This window comes from Lithobates pipiens, unplaced genomic scaffold (genome assembly GCF_037356315.1).
Source record: "Lithobates pipiens isolate NorthernLeopardFrog02 unplaced genomic scaffold, aLitPip1_a1.2 Scaffold_10, whole genome shotgun sequence".
Classification (NCBI taxonomy): domain Eukaryota; kingdom Metazoa; phylum Chordata; class Amphibia; order Anura; family Ranidae; genus Lithobates; species Lithobates pipiens.
Genome location: NW_027507686.1, coordinates 218,426,834 through 218,450,372, shown reverse-complemented (window position 1 = coordinate 218,450,372; position 23,539 = coordinate 218,426,834). Strand labels below are relative to the sequence as shown.

Genomic DNA, 23,539 nt, shown 5'->3' with positions numbered 1-23,539 from the left:
TTTGACAGGCACCTTATCGCTGAAGTGCAGGTGAGTAGAGTTCAGCTTGTTTTCCCCACATCACTTGTTTCAATTCAACTTTTTATTCTTCAGTTATTTTTCCCAGTACAGGTGTGCCTTAGTTTGGTTTCTGTGAGACAACACAGTGTTCTCATGAATACTTTGATAAATGAGGCCTATGACAGAAAAGTACTATGACACGTGAGTGCAGTAAAAGTGCACACGGTATAACGATCACGGTTCATTGCAAGGCTGCTCGGGTCCCAAACTGCCATCTTATAGTTGTGTAGGTTCATGTTTGTTCAGCTCCCACGTGTCTCTCTCCTCCTGGGGCTTTTCAAGCAGCTGTCAGGCCTGTCACCCTACACTGACTATCTTCAGCTGGGCTGCTGAGGACAACATAGATGTTGTAGGACAGGCTGTGCCCGCCAAACCAGTGCTTAGATCCCAAGTTATGTGAGAACCCTCAACATCCACCTGTGTAACCTTCCCATCTATTCTTCTTCCAGCCTTGAAGATATGCTTGCTACCCCCAAAGAGATCTTGTTTCTTCATAGAGTGTGACCTGGATGAGGAGGAACCCCCCCCCCCCTGCTCCTCGTACACACAATAGCGGTTTGAGTTACTACACACCCCACTGTGCCGCTCTGATCAAAGGGGCATTCTCTTGTTTCCAAGCTCCTTACTTTTATAACTATACCCGGCAGCCCTGACAGCAACCCTATAGGCAGATGAGCAATAGACAGTGTTGACTTACTGACCTCCTCGAGCTAGAAAACAAGACAAGGGGAGGGATAAAGCGTTTTCAATCACTTCTTTGTGAGCAAAGGGCTCATCAGCATTTTGCAGAATGATACATTGTCAGATCTATAGGACGCCAGGGGGTTAAATCTTTCTGCTGGCTAAAGAATTTTCGAGCCATTGTCCCCAATGCATGTATTTGTGTGTGATCAGCACATACTGCGCACACATGGCATAGGGATGGTAGCTTCTGTAATGAGCCATGTTCAGCAAGGCCTGGTTGTGTAGCAAAAGTTATGCACTGCTATGTATTTATAAGGCATTCAATTCCACTAGCTGAAAGCTACAGATAAAATATGATACACTTGGCCTCCGGCTCAATGCTTTTATACAATTCATAGCACACCTGTGATTTTCAGGGTTCATTTTATTTGACAATATGGAAAATATAGTGTATTACATATTTTGATTTTTTTTTCTTTTTTTTTTTTTTGTGTTCGCCTTAATAATTTGAATAATTTTTACATTTTTACAAGTTTCCTCTTTTTTGTTCTTATTTTATTCAAGTGGATTTAGGCCCCTTTCATACCTGGTGGTCTGTGATTTTGCCACGACTTCAGGGAATGCCTGTGTAAACTTGAGGTCTATGGACCTCAACTCGCATCAAAGTTGGACCAAAGTAGTACATGGACTACTTTGAAGTTGGCGCGACTTGAAGTCGCACAGATATGAGCGGTACTCATTGGAAATCATGGAGTATGACTTGTCATGCTACTTTGCAGTCCCAAGTCACAGGACAAGTCGCACAAGTGTGAAAGGGGCCTTAAACATTCTTCCCAATTTTCTGAGATTGGAAAGAGAAACACACTTTTAGCACAAAGTTTGTAGGCAAAGGACACACTGCTGTCAGCCTGGATTCACACTGGGCACTCCGGTTTCCTCCCACACTCCAAAGACATGCAGGTAGGTTAATTGGCTTCTGTCCAAAATTGGCCCTAGTATATGAATGGGGACCTTAGATTGTGGGCTCCTTGAGGGTAGGGACCAATGTGAGTGTGCAATGTAAAGGGATAGGGGTAGACACTCACTCAGGTTGAACTGGATGGACTGGTGTCTTTATTCAACCTTACTAACTATGAAACTATGAAACACTGATGCGAATTGGATGTGGGTTTCCCCAATTCACATGACAGGAGACTGTCTCAATGGAGCCGAACCCACAGCTCCGGGGCGGCCATAGAGCGCACTGGAAAAGGGTCCTGTGCATCTTTGGCTCAGTTTCAGGTACAAATTCAGGCAAAAATTCAAACCTGATTCGCACCTGAAATGGTGAACAGGGGCGCACCAGACCCCCTGCTGTGACCCGCGGCGCATCAGTGTTAACCCAGCCTTAGGCAAATTAATATGCAAAAAAATGATTGGTAACACCAGGCTGACGTCACACAGCTAAACCTACTACTGGTGTAACATTAGAAGCAAAAGAGGAAACCCATCTGGCATGACATCAGGGAGATGGATAGATCTCAGCTTTGTTTTGACACCAAAGCCATTTATGACCGACCTACTCCCCAGAACCTGAAGCAATTGTGGGGAAAATATTCTGTTTGCTCTCTCTGACAAGAGCTTACACCATTTAAGTGGTTGTAACCCTTAAAAAAAAAAAAATCCTTTTCCTTTAACCACTTAAGCCCTGGAAGGATTTGCCCCCTTAATGATCAGGCCATTTTTTGCAATACGGCACTGCGTCGCTTTAACTGACAATTGTGCGGTCGTGCGATGTACCCAAACAAAATTTGTCCTTTTTTGTTTCCACAAATAGAGCTTTCTTTTGGTGGTATGTGATCACCTCTACGGTTTTATCGTTTGCGCTATAAACAAAAAACCTGACTATTTTGAAAAAAAGAACAAAGTTTTTTACATTTGCTGTAATACATTTCGCAAATTTTAAAAACAAAAACAATTATTTTCATTAGTTTAGGCCAATATGTATTCTACATATTTTTGGTAAAAAAAAAAATACCATATTTGTATATATTGGCTGGTTTGCGCAAAAGTTATAGCGTCTACAAGATAGGCGATATATTTATGGAATTTTTTTTTTTTTTTTACTACTAATGGGTGCAATCTGACTTTTAGCGAGACTTCAACATTGCGGCAGACAGATCAGACACTTTTGACACTTTTTTGGGACCACTGATATTTATACAGTGAACAGAGCTAATAATAGCCACTGATTACTGTATATAAATGTCATTGCCAGGGAAGGGGTTAACACCAGGGGGCGATCAAGGGGTTAAGTGTGCCATAGGGAGGTGTTTCTAAGGGGGGCAGTGTAGTGACTGGGAGTAGAGAGACATTGCTGTTTCTAATCACTAGAAACAGGGGATCTCTCTCCTCTCCCTGACAGAAAGGGGATCCGTCTGTTTACATTGACAGATCCCCCATTCTGTCTCTCTTGGGAGAAATTGCGGGTGCCCGGTGGACATCACGGCCGCCGGGCACGCGCATTGGCTCCTACGTCACGCGGAGGGCATGCACCTGCTAAGCCTATTTAAAGGGCTGCTGTACAGCTACGGCGATTTGTCCAGGAGAGCCAACCTGCCGCCGTTATACGGTGGCTAGTCAGGCTAGTGGTTAAAGCGGGATATACAGCACAGTGCTTGTGTGGTGTAATTTGTCCCTTTCTATGCTGCAAAATACCTGGTGGATCCTGCCTGTTCCTGTTTCCCCCTTGGTGTGCTGACCACAGGAATCATGGCTGCTGAGCCATGATACCGTGGTCAGTTTGCATGCCTCCATCATCCTGCTGCTCTCCCCCTCTCCCCCTCCTTCCCTGCCTGCCAGCTCAGGAGAATGTGTGTGAACCGTCTCCTAGGCCCCCCCCCCCCCCCCCCCCCGCCATTGTGACTGTCAAATCAATCACAAATCCTGGAATTCCCCATTACAGAAAGGTGTACTGTGCAGTGTATTTGTTTTAGCAATTATGCAGCAATTATGTGCACTCACATGACCACCCACCGCTCTCCTCCTCAATGGGGAATCTCAGGCCCTCCTACTGTAGTACTCAGATCAAGGAAGGAGAGTGCCAGGAGATCACGTGAGCGCACATCAGTGCTGTAAAAGAAGGTATTTCACTGCATAATTAAAAAAAAACAGATATTGCACAGTATATTTTCCTGGAACAGAGGGGATTCCAGGATTTGTGAGTAGTAACTTTACAACCACTTTTAAGGTGCATTTTAACAGGATTTTCTGGGATCCTCATGTACATGGTGGCATAACCTGATTCTCAAACAGCTTGCAATATCTGTAGAACAGAGGCCAACCAGTTAATGCTCTCTTACAAACCTTAGCAGGGAACATTCATATCAGATGAATTTGTTCCAGTCGGCCAACCAAAAAGGATCCTGAAGATTAATTGGGATTGGAAAATGGATGGGGACTTGTGTTGCTCCCAAACATTGTGGTTACAACACTCTGACCAAACATGATCCTGTGGTCCACAACAAGCAAGCCGGCATACACTGTGGAATTAACAGCACCATGGGAAGTGTTGAGGAAGCTTGCAAGATAAAAAAAAAAAAAAGGGCAAGTACTCGGAATTGACTAAAGTTGCTCAGAATGTCAAGATTTTCACTGTAAGAAGTGGGATGCAGGGATTTCCTTTTTTTTATCTTTTTATTGAGATTTTTTTCAACAACAACATCATAAACAAAAAAACAAAAAAAAGGACAGAGGAAACCAGACAAGCAGTTACCCACGCAGGGGTATGTAATAATAGATACATCAGTAATGCATGACAAAAGCACGGGTAACACTTGAGTAATTGTGGTGTGCCTTACCATCATCTATCTATCAAGCAATAATATTAAATATATAACATAGAGTAGCATAGGTTTCTTCAGATGGCCCAGTGAGGGATATATTATCGAAGAAAGCATTACAAAGGGTATGATGTTAACCATTTATGAAGAAGCGGTAGGGAGGTCCGCTAGCGATTTAGACCATACTTGTATTTGGCATGGCAACCTTGATTAGAGTAGGTATCTTTGTACAATGGGGGATTGTGGCATTGATGGCATTTAAAGGAGAAGTATTGGAATGGAAAAATAGGTAGTACATGCTACCCTCATACCTGCATTGCACTTCTTTCTTTCCACAGTCCTTTAGTTTTTGTAGTAGTATAGTATTTATAGTATTTTGAAGATCCCAGAATCAGCCTCTACGGTTCTTTCTCAGTTCAAAAGTTTCCAGGGGGTGGAAACATTTCCACAATCCAGCCCCTCCTTCACTCCCTCCCTCTGGAGGACATGTGGGTGTGTTTGGTGAAGAGGTACACACCCAGGCTGCTATCTAGAACGAGCACGATCTTCACATGCCTCTGTTTCCATGGCAGCATGTCCCCAGCTAAAACCCGGAAGCAGACAGTGTGATACAAGCAGTGAAATCTCCTCACCTTTCCCTGGCTGTAATCTGCAAGCTCTCCTCTGAGAGACTCCAACACCTCTCCCCTGGGATTTGATGTTCCTTCCTGTGTCCTCCGAATCCCCTCCCCCCACTCATTCAAAGTCTGTATCAGCGTCTCCTCCAGCCAATGGGGGGAGGGGGGGGAAGAGTCACTTCTCATGTCCAGCAATGAACACCGGTAATCTCTCTACACACAGCACTGTGTTATATCAGAAAAGGAGACATGGCAAGGAGCATAGTGACCTGTGTCTGTTCTCTGAAATGTACACAGTGTTATGTGTATAGAACATACCTGTGTACAGTAGATAGGAGACTGACAACTCCCCCACATCTAAAGTGACCCCCAGAGTCTCCTTTATTGTACATACAAATCATCCCTCTGTCACTTTACACCTATACAGTCCTATCATCCCCATCCCTGTAGGGCAATGAATGTTACTGTACGGCATGTGATGGCACTGTACGGCACATGTAATGACTCTGTATGGTATGTGATGTCTCTGTACGGCACGTGATGGCAGTGTATGGTACGTGATGACACTGTACGGCATCCTGTCATCCCCATCCCTGTATCGCAATGAATGTTACTGTACGGCACGTGATGTCTCTGTATGGTACGTGATGACACTGTATGGCATCCTATCATCCTAATCCTTGTATGGCAATGAATGTTACTGTTCGGCATGTGATGACTCTGTAAGGCATGTGATGGCTCTGTACGGCATGTGGTGGCTCTGGACGGCATGTGGTGGCTCTGGACGTCATGTGGTGGCTCTGGACGTCATGTGGTGGCTCTGGACGTCATGTGGTGGCTCTGGACGTCATGTGGTGGCTCTGGACGGCATGTGGTGGCTCTGGACGGCATGTGGTGGCTCTGGACGGCATGTGGTGGCTCTGGACGGCATGTGGTGGCTCTGGACGGCATGTGGTGGCTCTGGACGGCATGTGGTGGCTCTGGACGGCATGTGGTGGCTCTGGACAGCATGTGATGACTCTGTACGGCACATGATGGCACTGTACGGCATGTGATCCTGTAATACTCTATAATGAAGGCAACATTACTGCTATAGGGGTACTAGGTAATACACCAATTATGGGGAGCAAAGCTCTGTCCAGATCTGAGGAGCATTGTGTACATTTCAGCCCTCTTGAGATGTAGTGGGTTCATCAACAAAATGTAAAAGAAGGAGGGTGCCTTCCTGATGACACCAGTGATGTACCTACCCTCCTGCTTTTTACCACACCAATCCCAATAGTAAGAGTCCCGAATTATCATAGGGACTGAAATATCAAGTCTTATTAGCTCTACCAGGGAGAGGCTTCCACTTGCCTCTACTGAATCTCTCCCTTGCTGGCCCAGAACACGATGAACCTCCCTCACTAGCATGGAAGCGTCATCTCACTCTCCCAGCTAGCGAGGCAGCATCTCCATAGAAACAATAAAAAAAGCAGCAGGAAATGCATGCTCTTTATTGAAAAACATGCACACAATATCTCTTTGGCAATAAGTGACACTGACATACCTGTCCGCAGTCCTATGAGGAATGTACATGGAGCTGTGCTAGCACAGTTCTGTTTACATTTTGGGCACAGTACCTACAGTGCCTTGAAAAAGTATTCATACCTCTTGAAATTTTCCACATTTTGTCATGTTACAACCAAAAAAGTAAATGTATTTTATTGGAATTTTATGTGGTAGCTCAACACACAGTGACACATAATTGTGAAGTGGAAGTAAAATGATAAATGGTTTTCAATTTTTTTTTACCAATTAACCACTTGCTTACTGGGCACTTAAACCCCCCTCAGTCCCAGACCAATTTTCAGCTTTCAGTGCTCTCACATTTTGAATGACAATTACTCAGTCATGCAACACTGTAACCAAATGATTTTTTTGTCCTTTTCTTCATACCAATAGAGCTTTCTTTTGGTGGTATTTGATCACCTCTCGGTTTTTTATTTTCTGCGCTATAAATGAAAAAAGACCGAAAATTTTGAAAAAAAAAGAATTTTTCTTCGTTTCTGTGACAAAATTTAGCAAATTAGCAATTTTTCTTCATAAATTTTGGCCACAATTTATACTACTACACATCTTTGGTAAAAATAACCCAAATTTTTGCATATTATATGATCTGTGTGAAATTTATAGAGTCTACAAGCTATGGTGCAAATCATAAAGATTTGCAAAAAAAGATCACATCTGATGTACTAAGGCCTATCTCCATTCTTGAGACCCTAACAAGCCAGGAAAGTACAAATGCCCCCCAAATGACCCCTTTTTGGAAAGTAGACATTCCAATGTATTTAGTAAGAGGCATGGTTAGTTATTTTAAGTTGTCATTTTTTCCCATAATTCTTTGCAAAATGACGATTTTTTTTTTTTTTTTTCACAAAATTTTCATTGTAATAGCTTATTTCTCCCACACAGAATGTGCATACCACAAATAACACCCCAAAATACATTCTTCTACTCCTCCTGAGTATAACGATACCACATGTGTGAGACTTTTACACAGCCTGACCACATACAGAGGCCTAATTTTGAAGTAGCACCTTCAGGCATTCTAGGAGCATAAATTACACATTTCATTTCTCAACCACCTATTACAGTTTTGAAGGCCCTGGAACACCAGGGCAATGGAAACGTCCAGAAAATGACCCCATTTTGGAAAGCTAACACCCCAACGTATAATCTATGAGGCATAATGAGTCTTTTCAATGGTTCATTTTTTTCCAGAAGTTTTCGGAAAATGTGGAAAAAAATGAAAACGCATTTTTTTTTACACAAAGTTGTCCGTTTATAAGATATTTCCAACGCATAGCATTTACATAGCAAAAATAACACCCCAAAATACGTTCTACTACTCCTCCTGAGTATAACGATACCAAATGTGTGAGATGTGCAGATTTGTTGCACGGATGTGCACTGATGAGGCGGCAGATGGGCACTGCTGAGGCGGCAGATGGGCACTGCTGAGGCGGCACAGATGGGCACTGCTGAGGCGGCACAGATGGGCACTGCTGAGGCGGCACAGATGGGCACTGCTGAGGCGGCAGATGGGCACTGATGGGTCGGCACAGATGTGCACTGATTTATTGCACGGATGTGCACTGATTTATTGCACGGATGTGCACTGCTGAGGTGGCAGATGGGCACTGCTGAGGCGGCAGATGGGCACTGCTGAGGCGGCAGATGGGCACTGCTGAGGCGGCAGAGATGGGCACTGCTGAGTCGGCACAGATGGGCACTGCTGAGTCGGCAGATGGGCACTGATAGGTCGGCACAGATGTGCACTGATTTATTGCACGGATGTGCACTGATAAGGCAGCAGATGGGCACAGATGGGCACTGCTTAGGCGGCACAGATGGGCACTGCTTAGGCGGCACAGATGGGCACTGCTGAGGCGGCACAGATGGGCACTGCTTAGGCGGCACAGATGGGCACTGCTGAGGCACAGATGGGCACCGATTGGTACAGATGGGCACCGATTGGCACTGGCTGGCACTGGCTGGCACTGGCGGGCACTGGCGGGCACTGGCGGGCACTGGCGGGGCACTGGCGGTGCACAGATGGAGCACTGGCGGTGCACAGGTGGGCACAGGTGGGCACAGGTGGGCACAGGCGGGCACAGGTGGGCACTGGCAGGGTAGATCTGGGCACTGGCAGGGCACTGGCAGGGTAGATCTGGGCACTGGCAGGGCACTGGCAGGGTAGATCTGGGCACAGGTGGGGTTTTTATCTGTTTACTGACAATTTTACACTCACAAGGCACATTCGGTCTCCTCACACGCTATCGCTGTGTGAGGAGACACGTTTGGCAATGGGTGATGATCTCATTTGTTTACATTTGAGATCATCACCCATTGGAGGAGGCGATCGCGCTGTAAACGGCCGCTGTGATTGGCCGTTTACAGCGATCTGTGATTGGCTGTGTCCAGCAGACACGGCCAACACAGATTTTCCCCGATGCGCGCTCCCGGGAGCGCGCGGGGAACTCTTAAAGGGGACGACGTCAATAGACGTAGTCCTGAAAATTGAGATCCGCGCTATACACGTCATTTTACTATAGCGCGGATCTCAAGTGGTTAAAATGTGAAAAGTGTGGTGTGCATTTGTATACAGCCCCCCTTTACTCTTAACTACCTTCAGAAGTCACCTAACTAGTAAATAGAATTCACCTATGCCTAATTTAATCTCAGTATGAATACAGCTGATCTGTGAAGCCCTCAGAGGTTTGTTAGAGAACCTTAGTGAACAAACAACTTCATGAAGGCCAAGGAACACACCAGACAGGTCAGGGATAAAGTTGTATAGAAGTTTATAGCAGAGTTAAGTGATAAAATAATATCCCAAGCTTCGAACATCTCACGGAGCTCTGTTCAATCCATCATCTGAAAATGGAAAGAGTATTACACAACTGCAAACCAACCAAGACATGGCCGTCCACCTAAACTGATAGGCCAGGCAGGGAGAACATTAATCAGAGAAGCAGCTAAGAGGCCCATGGTAACTCTGGAGGAGCTGCAGAGATCCACAGCGCAGGTGAGAGAATCTGTCCACAGGACAACTATTAGTCGTCCACTCCACAAATCTGGCATTTATGGAAGAGGGGCAAGAAGAAAGTCATTGTTAAAAGAAAGCCGTCAAAAGTCCCATTTGCAGTTTTGAGAAGTCATGCAGAGGACACAGCAAATATTTGAAAGAAGGTGCTCTGGTCAGATGAGACCAAAGTGAACTTTTTGGCCTAAAAGCAAAGCGCTATGTGTAACAGAAAACGAAAACCGCACCTCACCCTGAACACACCATCCCCACCGTGAAACATGGTGGTGGCAGCATCATGTTGTGGGGATACTTTTGTTGAGCAGGGACGGGGAAGCTGGTCAGAGTTGATGGGAAGATGGATGGAGCCAAATACAGGGCAATCGTATAAGAAAACCTGCAAAAGACTTGAGACTGGGGCAGAGGTTCACCTTCCAGCCGGACAATGAACCTAAACATACAGCCAGAGCTACAATGGAATGGTTTAGATCAAAGCCTATTCATGTGTAAGAATGGCCCAGTCAAAGTCCAGACCTAAATCCAATTGAGAATCTGTGGCAAGACTTGAAAATTGCTGTTCAGACGCTCTCCATCCAATCTGACAGAACTTGAGCTATTTTGTAAAGAAGAATGGGCAAAAATTTCACTCTCTAGATGTGCAAAGCTGGTAGAGACATCCCCAAAAAGACTTGCAGCTGTAATTGCATGGAAAGGTGGTTCTACAAAGTATTGACTCAGGGGGAGCTGAATACAAATGTACCCCACACTTTTCACATATTTATTTGTAAAACTTTTTGAATACCATTTATCATTTTCCCTCCACTTCACAATTATGTGCCACTTTGTGTTGGTCTATCACATAAAATCCCAATAAAATACATTTATGTTTTTTGATTGTAACATGACAAAATGTGGAAAATATCAATGGGGTATGAATACTTTTTTAAGGCACTGCATGTGCTTGAGTGAATGACTCCTGCACGTGCACATCACCTGGCCAGGCAAGAGAGCCAAATACTGGTACTCAGAAGAACGGGAGAAGATGCCAGCTTTGGTGAGGGACCTCGCTAGCATAGAATTATTGGAGAATAGTTGAGTATTTCTGCCTTTAGTTCCACTTAACTGCTAGGTGGTTGTTGCAAGCGACGGGATCTCTCACACGACTTCAACCTATGGAAACCCTAGCATTAAAGTGGTTGTAAACCCTTACAGACCACTTTGACCTACAGGTAAGCCTAGATTAAGGCTTACCTGTAGGTCCAAGAAATATCTCCTAAACCTATATGGTTTAGGAGATATTTGCAAAAAGACGGGCACCACTGTCTACGGCGCATGAGCTGTAGACAGGGGTGCGCAGGCGCACTGAGCATGCCACTGCTAACAGCGATATGCCGTTAGTGGGGGCTCGCATACGCGGGAGTAACATCATCATGGCTCTGGCCAATCACAGCAACAGAGCCACGATACCCAGAAAGAAGATGGACGCTCCGTGGAAGAGGGGACAACGGTGACTTCGCTGGCTCCTGTGTCAGGTAAGTGACACATAATGGGCTACTATGCGATGCATAGTAGCCCATTATGCTTTACCTTTGCAGGGAAACAAAGAGTAGGTGAACCCATCAGGGTTTACTTGCTCTTTAAGTGCCTTTTACCACAACTTTTCTTTTATTGGAGCTTTACAAAATACCAAGTGCAAGGATTTAGAGTTTGAATGAAAGGTTTGGTGTAGTAAAACACTTTTTAACACTTTTTTTAAATGTATATTCATCAAACAAGACAAATTAAAGCGGGAGTCCGCCGGGACTCCGCATTTTTTTTTTTTTTTTTTTAAAAGCCAGCAGCTACAAATACTGCAGCTGCTGACTTTTAAAATAGTGACACTTACCTGTCCAGCGCGCCCGCGATGTCGGCACCCGAAGCCGATCTCTCGATCGTCTCTCGGGTGCTGCCGCCGCCATCTTGGGTATGGGAATCAGGAAGTGGAGCCTTTCGGCTTCATTTCCCGGTTCCCTACTGCGCATGCGCGAGTCGCGCTGCGCAATAAGGATGGACCCGCTGCCTCTGGGATCTGTATGTTTCCCAGCAGGCAGCGGGGGGACTTTCGGAAAGGGGCATAATCTACGCCCCTTTCCGCAGAGAGCTATCCCGGAAGTGGGTGCAGATACCTGTACTGTACAGGTATCTGCACCCCCCTCCCCCCTGAAAGGTGCCAATTGTGGCGCCGGAGGGGGGGAGGGTTCCGACTAGCGGAAGGTCCACTTTAGGGTGGACCTCCGCTTTAAGAGAAGAATAACAGGAAGAGAGGAATTTGGTTAAAAAATATCATTTTCTCCAAATGAGGGCCAGTTGGGAGCTATGATCAGCTATTCATTCTTACAGTACATACTCATGAAAGCCATGATCTGTGAATAAGTGAGTCTTATGTGCAAGAAAGGGTTAGCCTTTACATATAAGGTATTTCTGTAATCAGTTTTTCAAATTCAAACTTAGTTAATGTTTAGTCAGAAATGTCTCCTTAGCAGACTGGCACAGCTGCCAGATCTTGCTTTTTGGTATCTCTAGATGCATTTACACAGGGACTGTGGCTACCTGCATAGCCTGTGGAATCTTGTTATTGATAGTGCAGGTATTTGCTGTGCAGTGACAAGCTGCTAAAGGACAACAGCTTTGGGTACCAGTATGTAGAACCTAGAAAGACATAAAGTACCCCCTAATTGAGATTTTAATGGCAACAACACCACTATATATCATAAAAGAAAACTTTATTAGTACATGTAAAATGGATCAATCCCACATGTTATGATTTGCTAAAAACAAAGCAGAAAAACACATAGTGAATTAATTTCAAGTATACAAAATTGTATTCTAAATAGTGTTACTCTCCAATGTCTGAAAACAACTCTTCGGTACTCGACGCGTTTCAGATTCAAGCCTTTCCTCAGGAGTATTAGATTGGAGAATGTATATTCAAATATTTGTCAAAATTGCATAAAATAATGGTGCGATATTCTATGAGCTATGCGAATCACAAAGGTCACTGCAGAGGATGGCGTCAATGGCGATCTCCAAAACCTGCCCCCAAAGGCCAAAGACAGGGTGTCCCCACGGAGATCCCCACATGGATTGGTTACAAATCACAGATGGTAAAGGAAATAAAAACAGGGCCTGTAATACCATAATATGAGCCTTAGCACGGCTCTTACTGGTCCTTAAAGTGGTTGTTAAGCCACTCTAACCTGTATATACCATCAGCACTGCCTCCTATTGTATTATCCCCTCTGTGTGTGATTTATAAATAATAAATGCTGCAAATACCTAATTTCACTGCCGAGATTGCAATCACCTGACCGGCCAGCTTTCTCCTTTTCTCCTCTGAGAGATGCAGCGGGCAGGACTGAGATTCCTCTGCTGATGTCAGTCTGGAGGGGAGGAAGAGGAGAGGAGAGAGCTGGCTGGTCATGCGATCGCAATCTCGGCTCTTAAGTGAGGTATTTAAAGCATTTACTGTATAATTATAAATCATTCACAGAGGGAGACACTGCAATAGGAGGCAGTGCTGATGGTGTATACAGGTTAGTGTTGTGTTGTGAGAGGGGAGGGGGAGGAGGAAACAGGAGCAGAGAGGAGAGCCAATAGTAGGCTGCTGATGACAGAGGCACATAAAACTGACCACAGTGTCTGGTCCCAGCAGCCATGATGCACCGTGGTCAGTTTACAGAGAGGTGGGGAGAAACTGGCAGGATCTGCCAGGTTTTTTAGGTGTTACAGGGGGCCAAATGACACAGGACAAGCACTGTGTTCTATAACATGCCTTAAAAGTTTTTTGATTGGAGGGGTTAACAAACTCTTTAAGTACACAGTCAGCAAAGCTTGCATAGCTCATAGAATATTGCACTATTATGTAATCCAATTTTTACAAATATTTGAATATACATTCTCCTATCTAATACCCCTGACAAAAGGCTTGAACCTGAAACGTGTCGGGTACTAGAGTTGTTTTCAGACATTGGAGAGTAACATTTATTTAGAATACATTTTGGTATGCTTGCAATTAATTCACTATGTTTTTCTGCTTTGTTTTTATCAGACCATCACATGTGATTGATCCATTTTACATGTACTAATAGACTTTTCTTTTATGATACATAGTGGTGTTGTTGCTGTTAAAATACCAATTAGGGGGTACTTTCTACATACCAGGGATGTGGCAACTACACACCACTTTCTGGCATGGTGGAAACATCTTTAAGTATGTAGAACCTGAGCAAAAAAAGAGGCTTCAGCTGACATTGAATATATAAGAATAATTACCCGTAAAAACAAATGTATCCTTTTGGGGGGAGTAGAGCAGGGTTTAGTCCATTGTAAGCATTGCACTACAGAATTAGGCCTAAAGCTGGTCATACTTGGATGATTTTCAGCATGCGCTGATTGAACGCAAATTTTCCAACAGTCTCATTCGAGAGACGTCTCACTAGGTCAACTTTTCTCAAAAGGGAATGGCCATAGATGGATCGAAATTCAGCCGACCCTTCTGAACCAGACAAATTTTGATAAGTCTATGGCCAGCTTAACTGTGAAAGGTTCTTCCCACCTCCATACAGTCATGGAAGACTTTGCTCAGCTTTTCAGCCAAGCTAATCACATTATGGGGTCTTCAAATACTGCTAGGGGGAATTTGAAGACTGGTGACACATGCAGCTCTACTAAGTTTAAGAGCAGACTTTCACAGCTACTACTCTGTCCAAAACAGAAATAACATTTTAACTAGAAATCATAGGCATGCCCTACTCTTCCCCCGGCTGCTACTGGGGATGTTTTAGGATAAAGAGTGGGGGGGGGGACTAATTAATATGTAATTTACCGGCCCCTTCCTTTTCCTTTTCTGAATGAACACAGTGAACACACTCGCTGTGTTCAATCTGAAGTAAAAACTGTTTACTATGCTTCAGTTTGTAAATGAGAACAGGAAGCCGCTCAGCACAGAGCACTTCCCATTCATTTATTGTCCAGTGCAGCTGAGGCTGCAGAGAAAGACGTGTATTTGAGCTTTGGGGTGCACACCTTAATGCAATAGGATGTGCACACACATGCTAGTTCAGCTTGTTCAATTAATCTTTGACAATAAAATCTAGAATCTGATTCAATTAATTGATTTAAAAAAAAAAATTTAAAACAATCATGTGCCACTTTGTGTTGGTCTATCACAAAAAAAACAATAAAATACATTTACATTTTTGATTGTAACATGACAAAATGTGGGAAATTTCAAGGGGTATGAATACTTTTTCAAGGCACTGTATATGGCCACATTAAATTTGATTAGTAGAATTATTCTATAATGGATTTTGTGTCTTGAATAGTGGCTGTTCTTGTGGATGAGAATTATTCCTTGATCTGACACTAGCTGCCTTTAAGCTGCAATGTTGTGTTAATAAAGCATGAATTATCGATTGTCTTCTCAGTGCAGAATGTTTGATTGCTGTGTTATTTTTATTTGTGTGGTGTCCTTGTTTTGTTCCAGTCTCGTGATAATTTGCTGCGCTTTGTACCTCCATGTTGCTTGTTCCTCCTGGAGGGGAAACGGCGGTTGAACACCTATTTTCTGTTAGGAGAAATAGTCAAGACTTGTTGGCTTGGCACAGAGGTTTGAGCAAGACTTGGTACCTGGCATCCCATGACCTTTTATGTTACATGTCTACAGGTTCCTGTGATTGCTTAAATGATTCTCTCGCCCTGGCGGAGTGCCCACTCCTAATTTCAAAACACTCGCAGACAATGGTGCTTTTTAAAAGGCGTTCCTTTGCCTGGGGCACGGGTAGCTGCACAGGGCACGTTGTACATGCAATGCTTTTATTTTCTGTCCTCCTATCACAGTGCACTGCGTATCTGTGTCCTGAACGGCGCAGGTGTTTAGGAATTGTATTCCACAAATACGTCTGCTGATAACCAGGTAACTCTTGAGTTTGGCAGGCAGATCTTAGGAAGGAAAGACTGAAATTCCTGTCCAAAGTACAGATCTGGCATTGAATATCTGGCTTTTGTACACTGTGTGCCAAAACTGCTCCACTAATCTAGAAACAAATGGCTATGCTCTTGCTAGTCAAAGATGAAAGTGTTCAGTCTTAAGGAAAAATGCTACCTCATTTACCTTTTTTTTTTTTTTGTAACAGCTGCTTGCATATGTTCCAGAAGAATTGCTTTTCTTATAAAGTACCTGAATGACAAAAAAGCTGACCACACGGTTCAAATCTCGGCTGGTACAGGAGACCGAGATTCAAACTATGTCTGGGTAGGCTGAATGTACCCAAGTTGATTGATCAAATAATTTTTTCGGGATTTACATGTGATTATTGCTAGTATAGCCGTTAGCAGTAATCACTGTGTTCTCCCAGCAGGGGGCCCCCTCACCACCCGACACCTCTGTTTACAGGAAACAAAATTGCTCCATCTATAGCCAGCTTAAAGGGGTTGTAAAGGTTCATTTTTTATTTTCTACATAGGTTCCTTTAAGCTAGTGCATTGTTGGTTCACTTACCTTTTCCTTTTATTTCTCTTCTAAATGTTTTTTTTCTTTGTCTGACTATCTCACTTCCTGTTTCTCCTCAGTAAACGTCACACCATCATCCGAGCGGTGGTTAGTGAGCCAGAACAGCTTACTGAACAGCTTACTGAGGAGGAACAGGAAGTGAGAAATTCAGACAAAGAAAACAAAGAAAAAAAACATTTAGAAGGGAAATCGAAGGAAAAGATAAGTGAACCAACAATGCACTAGCTTAAAGGAATCTATTTAGAAAAAAAAAAAAAAAAAACCTTTACAACCCCTTTGCGTTTGTTAAAAAAATAAAAAAATACTTTTTTTTTTGTGTCCGGTTGATTTCCTGCAACCTTCTTGAAGCCACTTCCTGTCTACATGCACACCAGTGACAACTTCATGGCATTTCCCTCGCCTTTGCACTCCATGCAACCTCTATAACTATCCATTCCCTCTGTCTGATCACCACCTTATTAGTTTCACTCTCTCCCTCTCCTCCACCTCCTCTCCCTCCAACTGCCTAAAAGTTACCCGCAGAAACCTACGTCAACTCAACTCGTCTGTTCTCTACTCTGCTATCGACAACCTCTACGACAAAATCTCACCCCTATCCTGCACCAACCTACCTACTTCTGTCTACAATGCTTCACTTCTAGCTTCACTGGACTCACTGCCCCCCCTCACTACACACAGAATCAGGCCCCGACCCCTTCAACCTTGGCAAACAGATGATACTCGAAGTTTGAAAAAATGTAGTCGTGCTCATGAGCGCTTGTGGTTTAAGACTAAGTCTCAGAGAGATTTTAACCAATATAAATCTGCCCTCCAAAAATACAATTCCATCCTCCTCTGCAATGCAGACCTATTTCATCACTCTCATTAGCAACTTATCCTGTCCCCGTCAACTCTTCTCTGCCTTCAATGATCTGCTTCGTCCTCCACCAGCTCCACCCGCCAACTCACTCACTGCCCATGAGATCGCTAATCACTTCAAACAGAAGATTGATACAATTAACGAGGAGACCTTTACTGTTCCGATACCCTCCACACTTTACACTTCATGCCCACAGTCACAATCATTACTTCCCTCTTTCAACCCCACCACTATAGACAAGGTTACTAAACTACTTGGTAATGTCCACCTTACTCCCTGCCCTCTGGATCCTGTTCCCTCACAAATGCTACGTTCACCCTCTGGCTCTATGCTACACTCTCTAACCCACATCTTCAATCTCTCCCTCTTTTTTGGCATCTTTCCCAACTCTCTAAAACATGCACTTGTCAGACCCATACTTAAAAAGCCCTCACTGGACCCATCCAATCTTAACAACCTACGCCCTATCTCCTTGCTCCCCTTCTTATCCAAACTCCTCAAACGTCTGGTCTACAACTGACTGAGTGTCCACCTCGCTGATAATGGCCTTCTTGATCCCCTTCAGTCTGGATTTCATCCTCAACACTCCACAGAAACTGCTCTCCTAAAACTAACAATCTACTAACAGCCAAAACCAATCAACACTATTCTGTACTCCTACTCCTGGACCTCTCTGCTGCCTTTGGTACGGTTGACCACCCCCTCCTCCTCAAAAACTCCACGCCTTTGATATCTGTGACTGTACTGTGTGCTGGTTCTCTTCCTACTTATCCAACTGCACCTTTTGCGTTTCTTACAACTCTACTTCCTCCTCTCCTCTTCCTTTCTCTGTTGGGGTCCCCCAAGGTTATGTTCTTGGACCTCTCCTATTTTCAATCTACACCTCTTCCCTGGGCCAACTGATAGCCTCCCATAGCTTCCTCTATACTGACGACACCCAAATCTGTTTCTCTACCCCTCAGCTCACTTCCTCTGTCTCCTCACGTATAAATAATTTCCTATCAAATATCTCAGTCTGGATGTCACACCACTTCCTCAAACTCAATCTATCCAAAACCGAACTTATAATCTTTCCTCCCGCCTATGCCCCTTCCCCTGATCTCTCTGTCACAATCGATGGCAAAACTATAAGCCCACCCCACATGCCAGGGTTCTAGGTGTGGTCCTGGACTCTGAACTCTCCTTCAAGCAACACGTCCAATCACTGTCCAAATCCTGCCGCCTCAACCTCCGCAACATCTCCAAAATACGCTCCTTTCTAACCCGTGGCACAACAAAGCTCTTAATTCACTCACTGGTCATCTCTCGCCTTGACTACTGCAACTCCCTTCTCATTGGCTTACCTCTACATAGTCTATCACTTCTTCAGTCCATCGTGAATGCTGCTGCCAGACTCATCCACTCTACCAATCGCTCTGTGTCTGCTACTCCTTGCTGTCAATCCCTCCACTGGCTTCCGCTCGGCCAAAGAATGAAATTGAAAATACTAAGAACAACGTACAAAGCCATCCACAATTTTGCCCCCAGCTACATCACTAGCTTAGTCTCTAAATACCAACCTACTCATTCTCTTCATTCCTCTCAAGATCTCCTGTTCTCTATCTCCCTTGTCACCTCCTCCCATACTCGCCTCCAGGACTTTTCCAAGGCCTCTCCAATCCTATGGAATGCCCTACCCCAATCTGTACACTTATCTCCTACTTTATAGGCTTTTAGACGGTCCCTGAAAACCCTTCTCTTCAGAGAAGCCTACCCTACCCACACCTAACAACTGTATTTTCATTTTCTCCATCAGCTCATCCCCCACAGTTATCTTTTGTTTCCACTTGAGAATCCCTTCTAGATTGTAAGATTTAATGAGCAGGGCCGTCTGATCCCTCCTGTATTGATTTGTATCGTAAGTGTACTGTCTGCCTTCATGTTGTAAAGTGCTGCGCAGACTGTTGGCACTATATAAATCCTGTATTACGATATTAAGAATTTCCCAGAGAGGGTTTTCTGATGGTGACAACAGTGGATCTTTTTAGTGTAATGTATGTTGAAACAATTGCCTATCTATGGAAAAGCAGCGTTGTCACCCTAGGCTCTCCTATTAATATTATACAGGTAAATGCCAGCAACAAGTTAGTGATGTGTAACCCTAGGTTCACATCTGTTTGCCTCCGTGGGTGTGTTTTGTGCAGGCCTCCAGAAATGCAGAGAAAAGGTGCCAGCACCATTTCTGGAATCGCAGCCCACACGGGAACTGCAAGTGCGGTTGCAATTTTCAGTGCATGCGGCATGCCATTGGGTTTAATGGCATCTGCATGCATCCAGCAAGTTTTTCTGTGCTGCGGTACAGGTGTGGACCAGCAACGAGAACCATCCACCCAGATGTAGCCTAAAGAGACAAAAGGGGTGAGCTCATGATTGAAAACTGTGTAATGTTATCAACTGACTCAGGGAGGATACTGATTTGTACTGCAACAGTCCCCATCTCTATAATATGAGAAGTGTTTTGTAATTAACACAAGAGAACCGGTTGAGAGCTGATAACATTGTAATTTCAGTTCAGTACACAGAAAATTGTACATTAGACATCTGGCATGAGCAACTAATGTTTTTCTGCACTTGCAGAAAAAGTTCTTAGGGCTAGTTCATGGTGGTGCTGTGTGTGTTAGGTGCATTTTACATACGTGTGTTACCAACTTTCTATAGCATGTTTGAATGTCAAGGATGATACCAGCGGTGTGCAACCCTCCTTTTCAACAGGCATAGAATTGTAGTATTCTCATAATTATTATAAGCAGATGTCCAGAACATACCCCTACATCAGAGCGCCCCCCACCATCAGAAGTTAAAAGTCGCCCATCCCCTCTTACATCACAGTGCAACCCCCTTACCTTGTGCTGCTGGTGCGGAGCAGAAAGTGCAGGGTCTGGAGGAGGCTCAGAGGAGGACTGGAGTCAGCTGCCGCAGTCTACTGAATGCTGAAACCAGGAGAGACATAAACAAGGGGATGCTGCAGCTGCACAGAGAGGCACAGGATCTGTAGGAGGAGACCGGTCCTACTCTCTGCTGCCAACTGCTGAGACAAGGTGGGGCGTAGATGAGGAGGGTGCCGCAGCTGCAGGAGAGGTGCGAGGACCACATAAAAATAGTCTTCAGAGACATTGCAAGAACACAAAATCACTGGTTGCTCTGCCAGTAATGCACCTGGTCCTTATTTTCTTGATGTGGGATGACAGCAGACAACTTTTCTGGACTGAAAGTACACAAACTGGTGTCAGCCCTGTTCTTTTGACCTTTGTAAACTACAGAATCCCCCACGTGCTTCTCAGTCTTGAGCGCATATATTTAACAGACCAAAAGGGAGCAAATGAGAGAAGTTGAGGGGGTACGTACACTTTAAAGTGTTTGGTAACTCTAAAATGAATATAGTAATACACTATCCTATACATGCTACTACTTCTTCCCCTCATTTCGTATCAAATACCTGGTGATCCTGCCAGTCCTATTTTCCTGTTGCAATTTGACCAAACAAATGGAAATAGATCCTTGCTGGTGTGGTCAGTTTGCATCTCTGAGCTTGCTAATTGAAGCTTCAGGACACTATGTAGACAGACTGCATGCCTTTAGGCCCATAGCCAGATTTGCTGCCAGGCACTCTGGCCCATCTTGCTCTACTTGATTAACAGCTCCGCTACCCACGCTCATTCTGCTGCCCGTCCTCAGTCAATGCTGATATACCACTCCCCCCACCCCCCAATAAAGGAAGGGAAGGCAGTGTAGCCACGTGGCCATGGATAAAAAATAAGGTATATAAATGTTTTATTTAAAAATATATATAATGTATTACAGCTATAAAAAGTTATTTTAAACCATATCCTGCATTGCCCGTTGCTTTCACTGACTTCACAAATTCTTTAAGCAGTTAAGTAAAGTATTTTGTATCACTTTTATCATGGGGTAACCCGTGTCTGTGTTTCTTCCCCTGTAGTTTCACCAGTGTGTCTCAGGGCACCCACGTCCTGTTCAGAGATTACTCCTTTGTTCAGTGCACCCCTCATAACCGGGCGTCCTTTCTACGACTCTTCTGGAGATGCTTCAGGACAATCGCTAAGAATGGAGGTAAGAAGAGGGAGACAATGGGGGGTGTGGGGAGGTTATTATTTATACATTGCTGGAAGATGAGATGCTTTGATGTTGCTTCCATCTGCACTGACAATCCCGCAGTGGGGGGTTCAGTAATCTAAAGCTTTGTCCGCTTAAGAGGGATTTTATGAATTCTTCATCCTATAATGAGGCAATATGGCCATCTAAAATAAACACATGATGGGAATGTCAATGGCTTGTTTACAATTCACCAGTTATGTTTCCCTTAAAGGGCCAGTGGAAAAAAAAAAAAGTTTTTGTGTGAAATTGTTACTATTTATGCAAAATATAAAAGTACCCAACTCTATACAGCAATTGAGATATTTTCCCAGCTTTTCCAGTTGCTTTATTAGCTCTTGTGTTAGACTAATGGATGGCTTGCATTGACAGTGGGCAGCTTTTTTTTTTTTTTTTTTTTTTTTTTTTTATGAGATATCTGGACAGGAAGTCACATCCGTTGCATTGCCTACATTGAAAATTTGTTTTGTTCTTATTACGGACTAAAACAGTTTTACCATTTGTTCTTAATTGTCATAAAAACGTATTATTATCTGAAGAGAACCTTTATTATTGCCACCATCCCAAATATATTGTATATAAAGAATAAGTACCCCCCGGTACAAAGGGATTTTAAGGGCGAACTTTTAAAGACACAATATTTTCAAAAAATAGAACATTTATTATTTAATCAAAACAGTATAGCAGTCAAAGATAACAACCATATATAAAGTGATACATAATCTCCATATATAGTATACAAGAAAAGAGCACTTCTCTTATGGCTGACACATTTCGGGAGATTCAAGATAAATCCCTTCTTCAGGGTCATGAAGGAGATGATAGTTGGAGATGCTCTGAAATAGAGACGACAAAGTCTAGATTTACAGAAAATAACAAAGCAAACATGGTGTCAAACATGGAAACATTGTAGCCAAAAAAGTGTGCACATACTACATTCATGGAGTCAAATATTTGTTAAAAAGATTGCTGAGCAAGAATGGGGACACATATCCAGAATGAAAAAAAGTCACCAAATAAAGGATAAATCCTCAAGGCTCGAGAGATCCCTCACAAGGATGTTTCCATGTTTGACACCATGTTTGCTTTGTTATTTTCTGGAAATCTAGACTTTGTCTTGTATCTCCTGAAAAACGTTGGGCCATAAGAGAAGTGCTCTTTTCTTATATACTATAAATGGATATTATGTATCACTTGTATGTATGGTTGTTATCTTTGACCGCTATACTGTTTTTATGAAATAATACATTTTTCAATTTTCAAATGCAACAAACAAGTGCAAATGCTAGACATACAAAAAATTGTGCATATGATAGTGAAAACACAAAAAAGGGTTAACGGATACACATAATTGAATGACCAATTGTGTATGTGATATCACTTATAAATAAAATTAAAAAGTTGAAAACCACATTTATAATAATAAAGTGCAAATGGCCAATGTACAATGTATCTGAATAAACACTCTTTTGAACTAAATATAGCAATGCCTTGGATTGTGAGCATAATTTGTTCCAGAAACATGCTTGCAATCCAAAGCATTCGTATATCAAAGCGAATTTCCCCATAAGAAATAATGGAAACTCAGGTGATTCGATCCACAACCATTTATTCATATAAAAATGATTACGTCAATAGAAAATACAGGACAGTATAAACTGTATACAGTTAAGTGTATGTGGTCAGAGGTCCGGGGGCAATACGAGCAGTAAAAGGATCACAGTTTCTAATGTAAAAAAAGTTGAATTACACTCACAATGTTAAACACAATATCCCATGTTAAGGAGTCTGGTGCTCATCCATGTAAAGCCGCTGGTGTATACAGTAAAGTTGCTGGTCTATAAATTACTGTATGTGGCCAGAGAACTCGGAGACACTCAGGAACTGTTGACACTTCCAGGTGCACGGTCGGCCTGCCCTACCCAGCTTGGAGTGTCTCCAAAGTTCTCCAGGAAGTGCTGGGAGCCACTGGTGCCCCTGGACCTCTGGCCACATACAGTACTGTATACACCAGCGGTTTTACATGGATGAGCACCAGACTCTCTTGTGATCTCTAGTAAATATATATTGTGAGTGTAATTCCACTTTTTTTTTTTTTTTTTACATTAAAACTGTGATCCTTCTACTGCTCGTCTTACAAGACAGCGCTCACATATCAAGTTACAATAGAAAAAAAATGTTGCTCGTCTTGCAAAATGCTCGTATACCACCTTACTCACAAACCAAGGT

The 23,539-nt window shown here is 43.5% G+C and overlaps 1 protein-coding gene and 1 long non-coding RNA gene across 4 annotated transcripts in view; one reads left to right on the top strand and one right to left on the bottom strand.

Annotated features, from left to right (window-relative positions):
* The window catches only part of CSTPP1 (centriolar satellite-associated tubulin polyglutamylase complex regulator 1), a 235,373-nt gene that overhangs the window by 114,017 nt on the left and 97,817 nt on the right, over positions 1-23,539 (top strand). For all 3 annotated transcript variants that reach the window (XM_077461248.1, XM_077461257.1, XM_077461266.1), the window contains exon 3: positions 21,138-21,268. In XM_077461248.1, coding sequence (XP_077317374.1) covers positions 21,138-21,268 — 131 coding nt within the window. The remainder of the gene's footprint in view (positions 1-21,137; positions 21,269-23,539) is intronic.
* LOC143940167 (uncharacterized) overlaps positions 21,262-23,539 on the bottom strand; it is a 75,550-nt gene continuing 73,272 nt past the window's right edge. The window contains exon 3 of the long non-coding RNA XR_013263827.1: positions 21,262-21,456. This is a non-coding gene — a long non-coding RNA (uncharacterized LOC143940167). The remainder of the gene's footprint in view (positions 21,457-23,539) is intronic.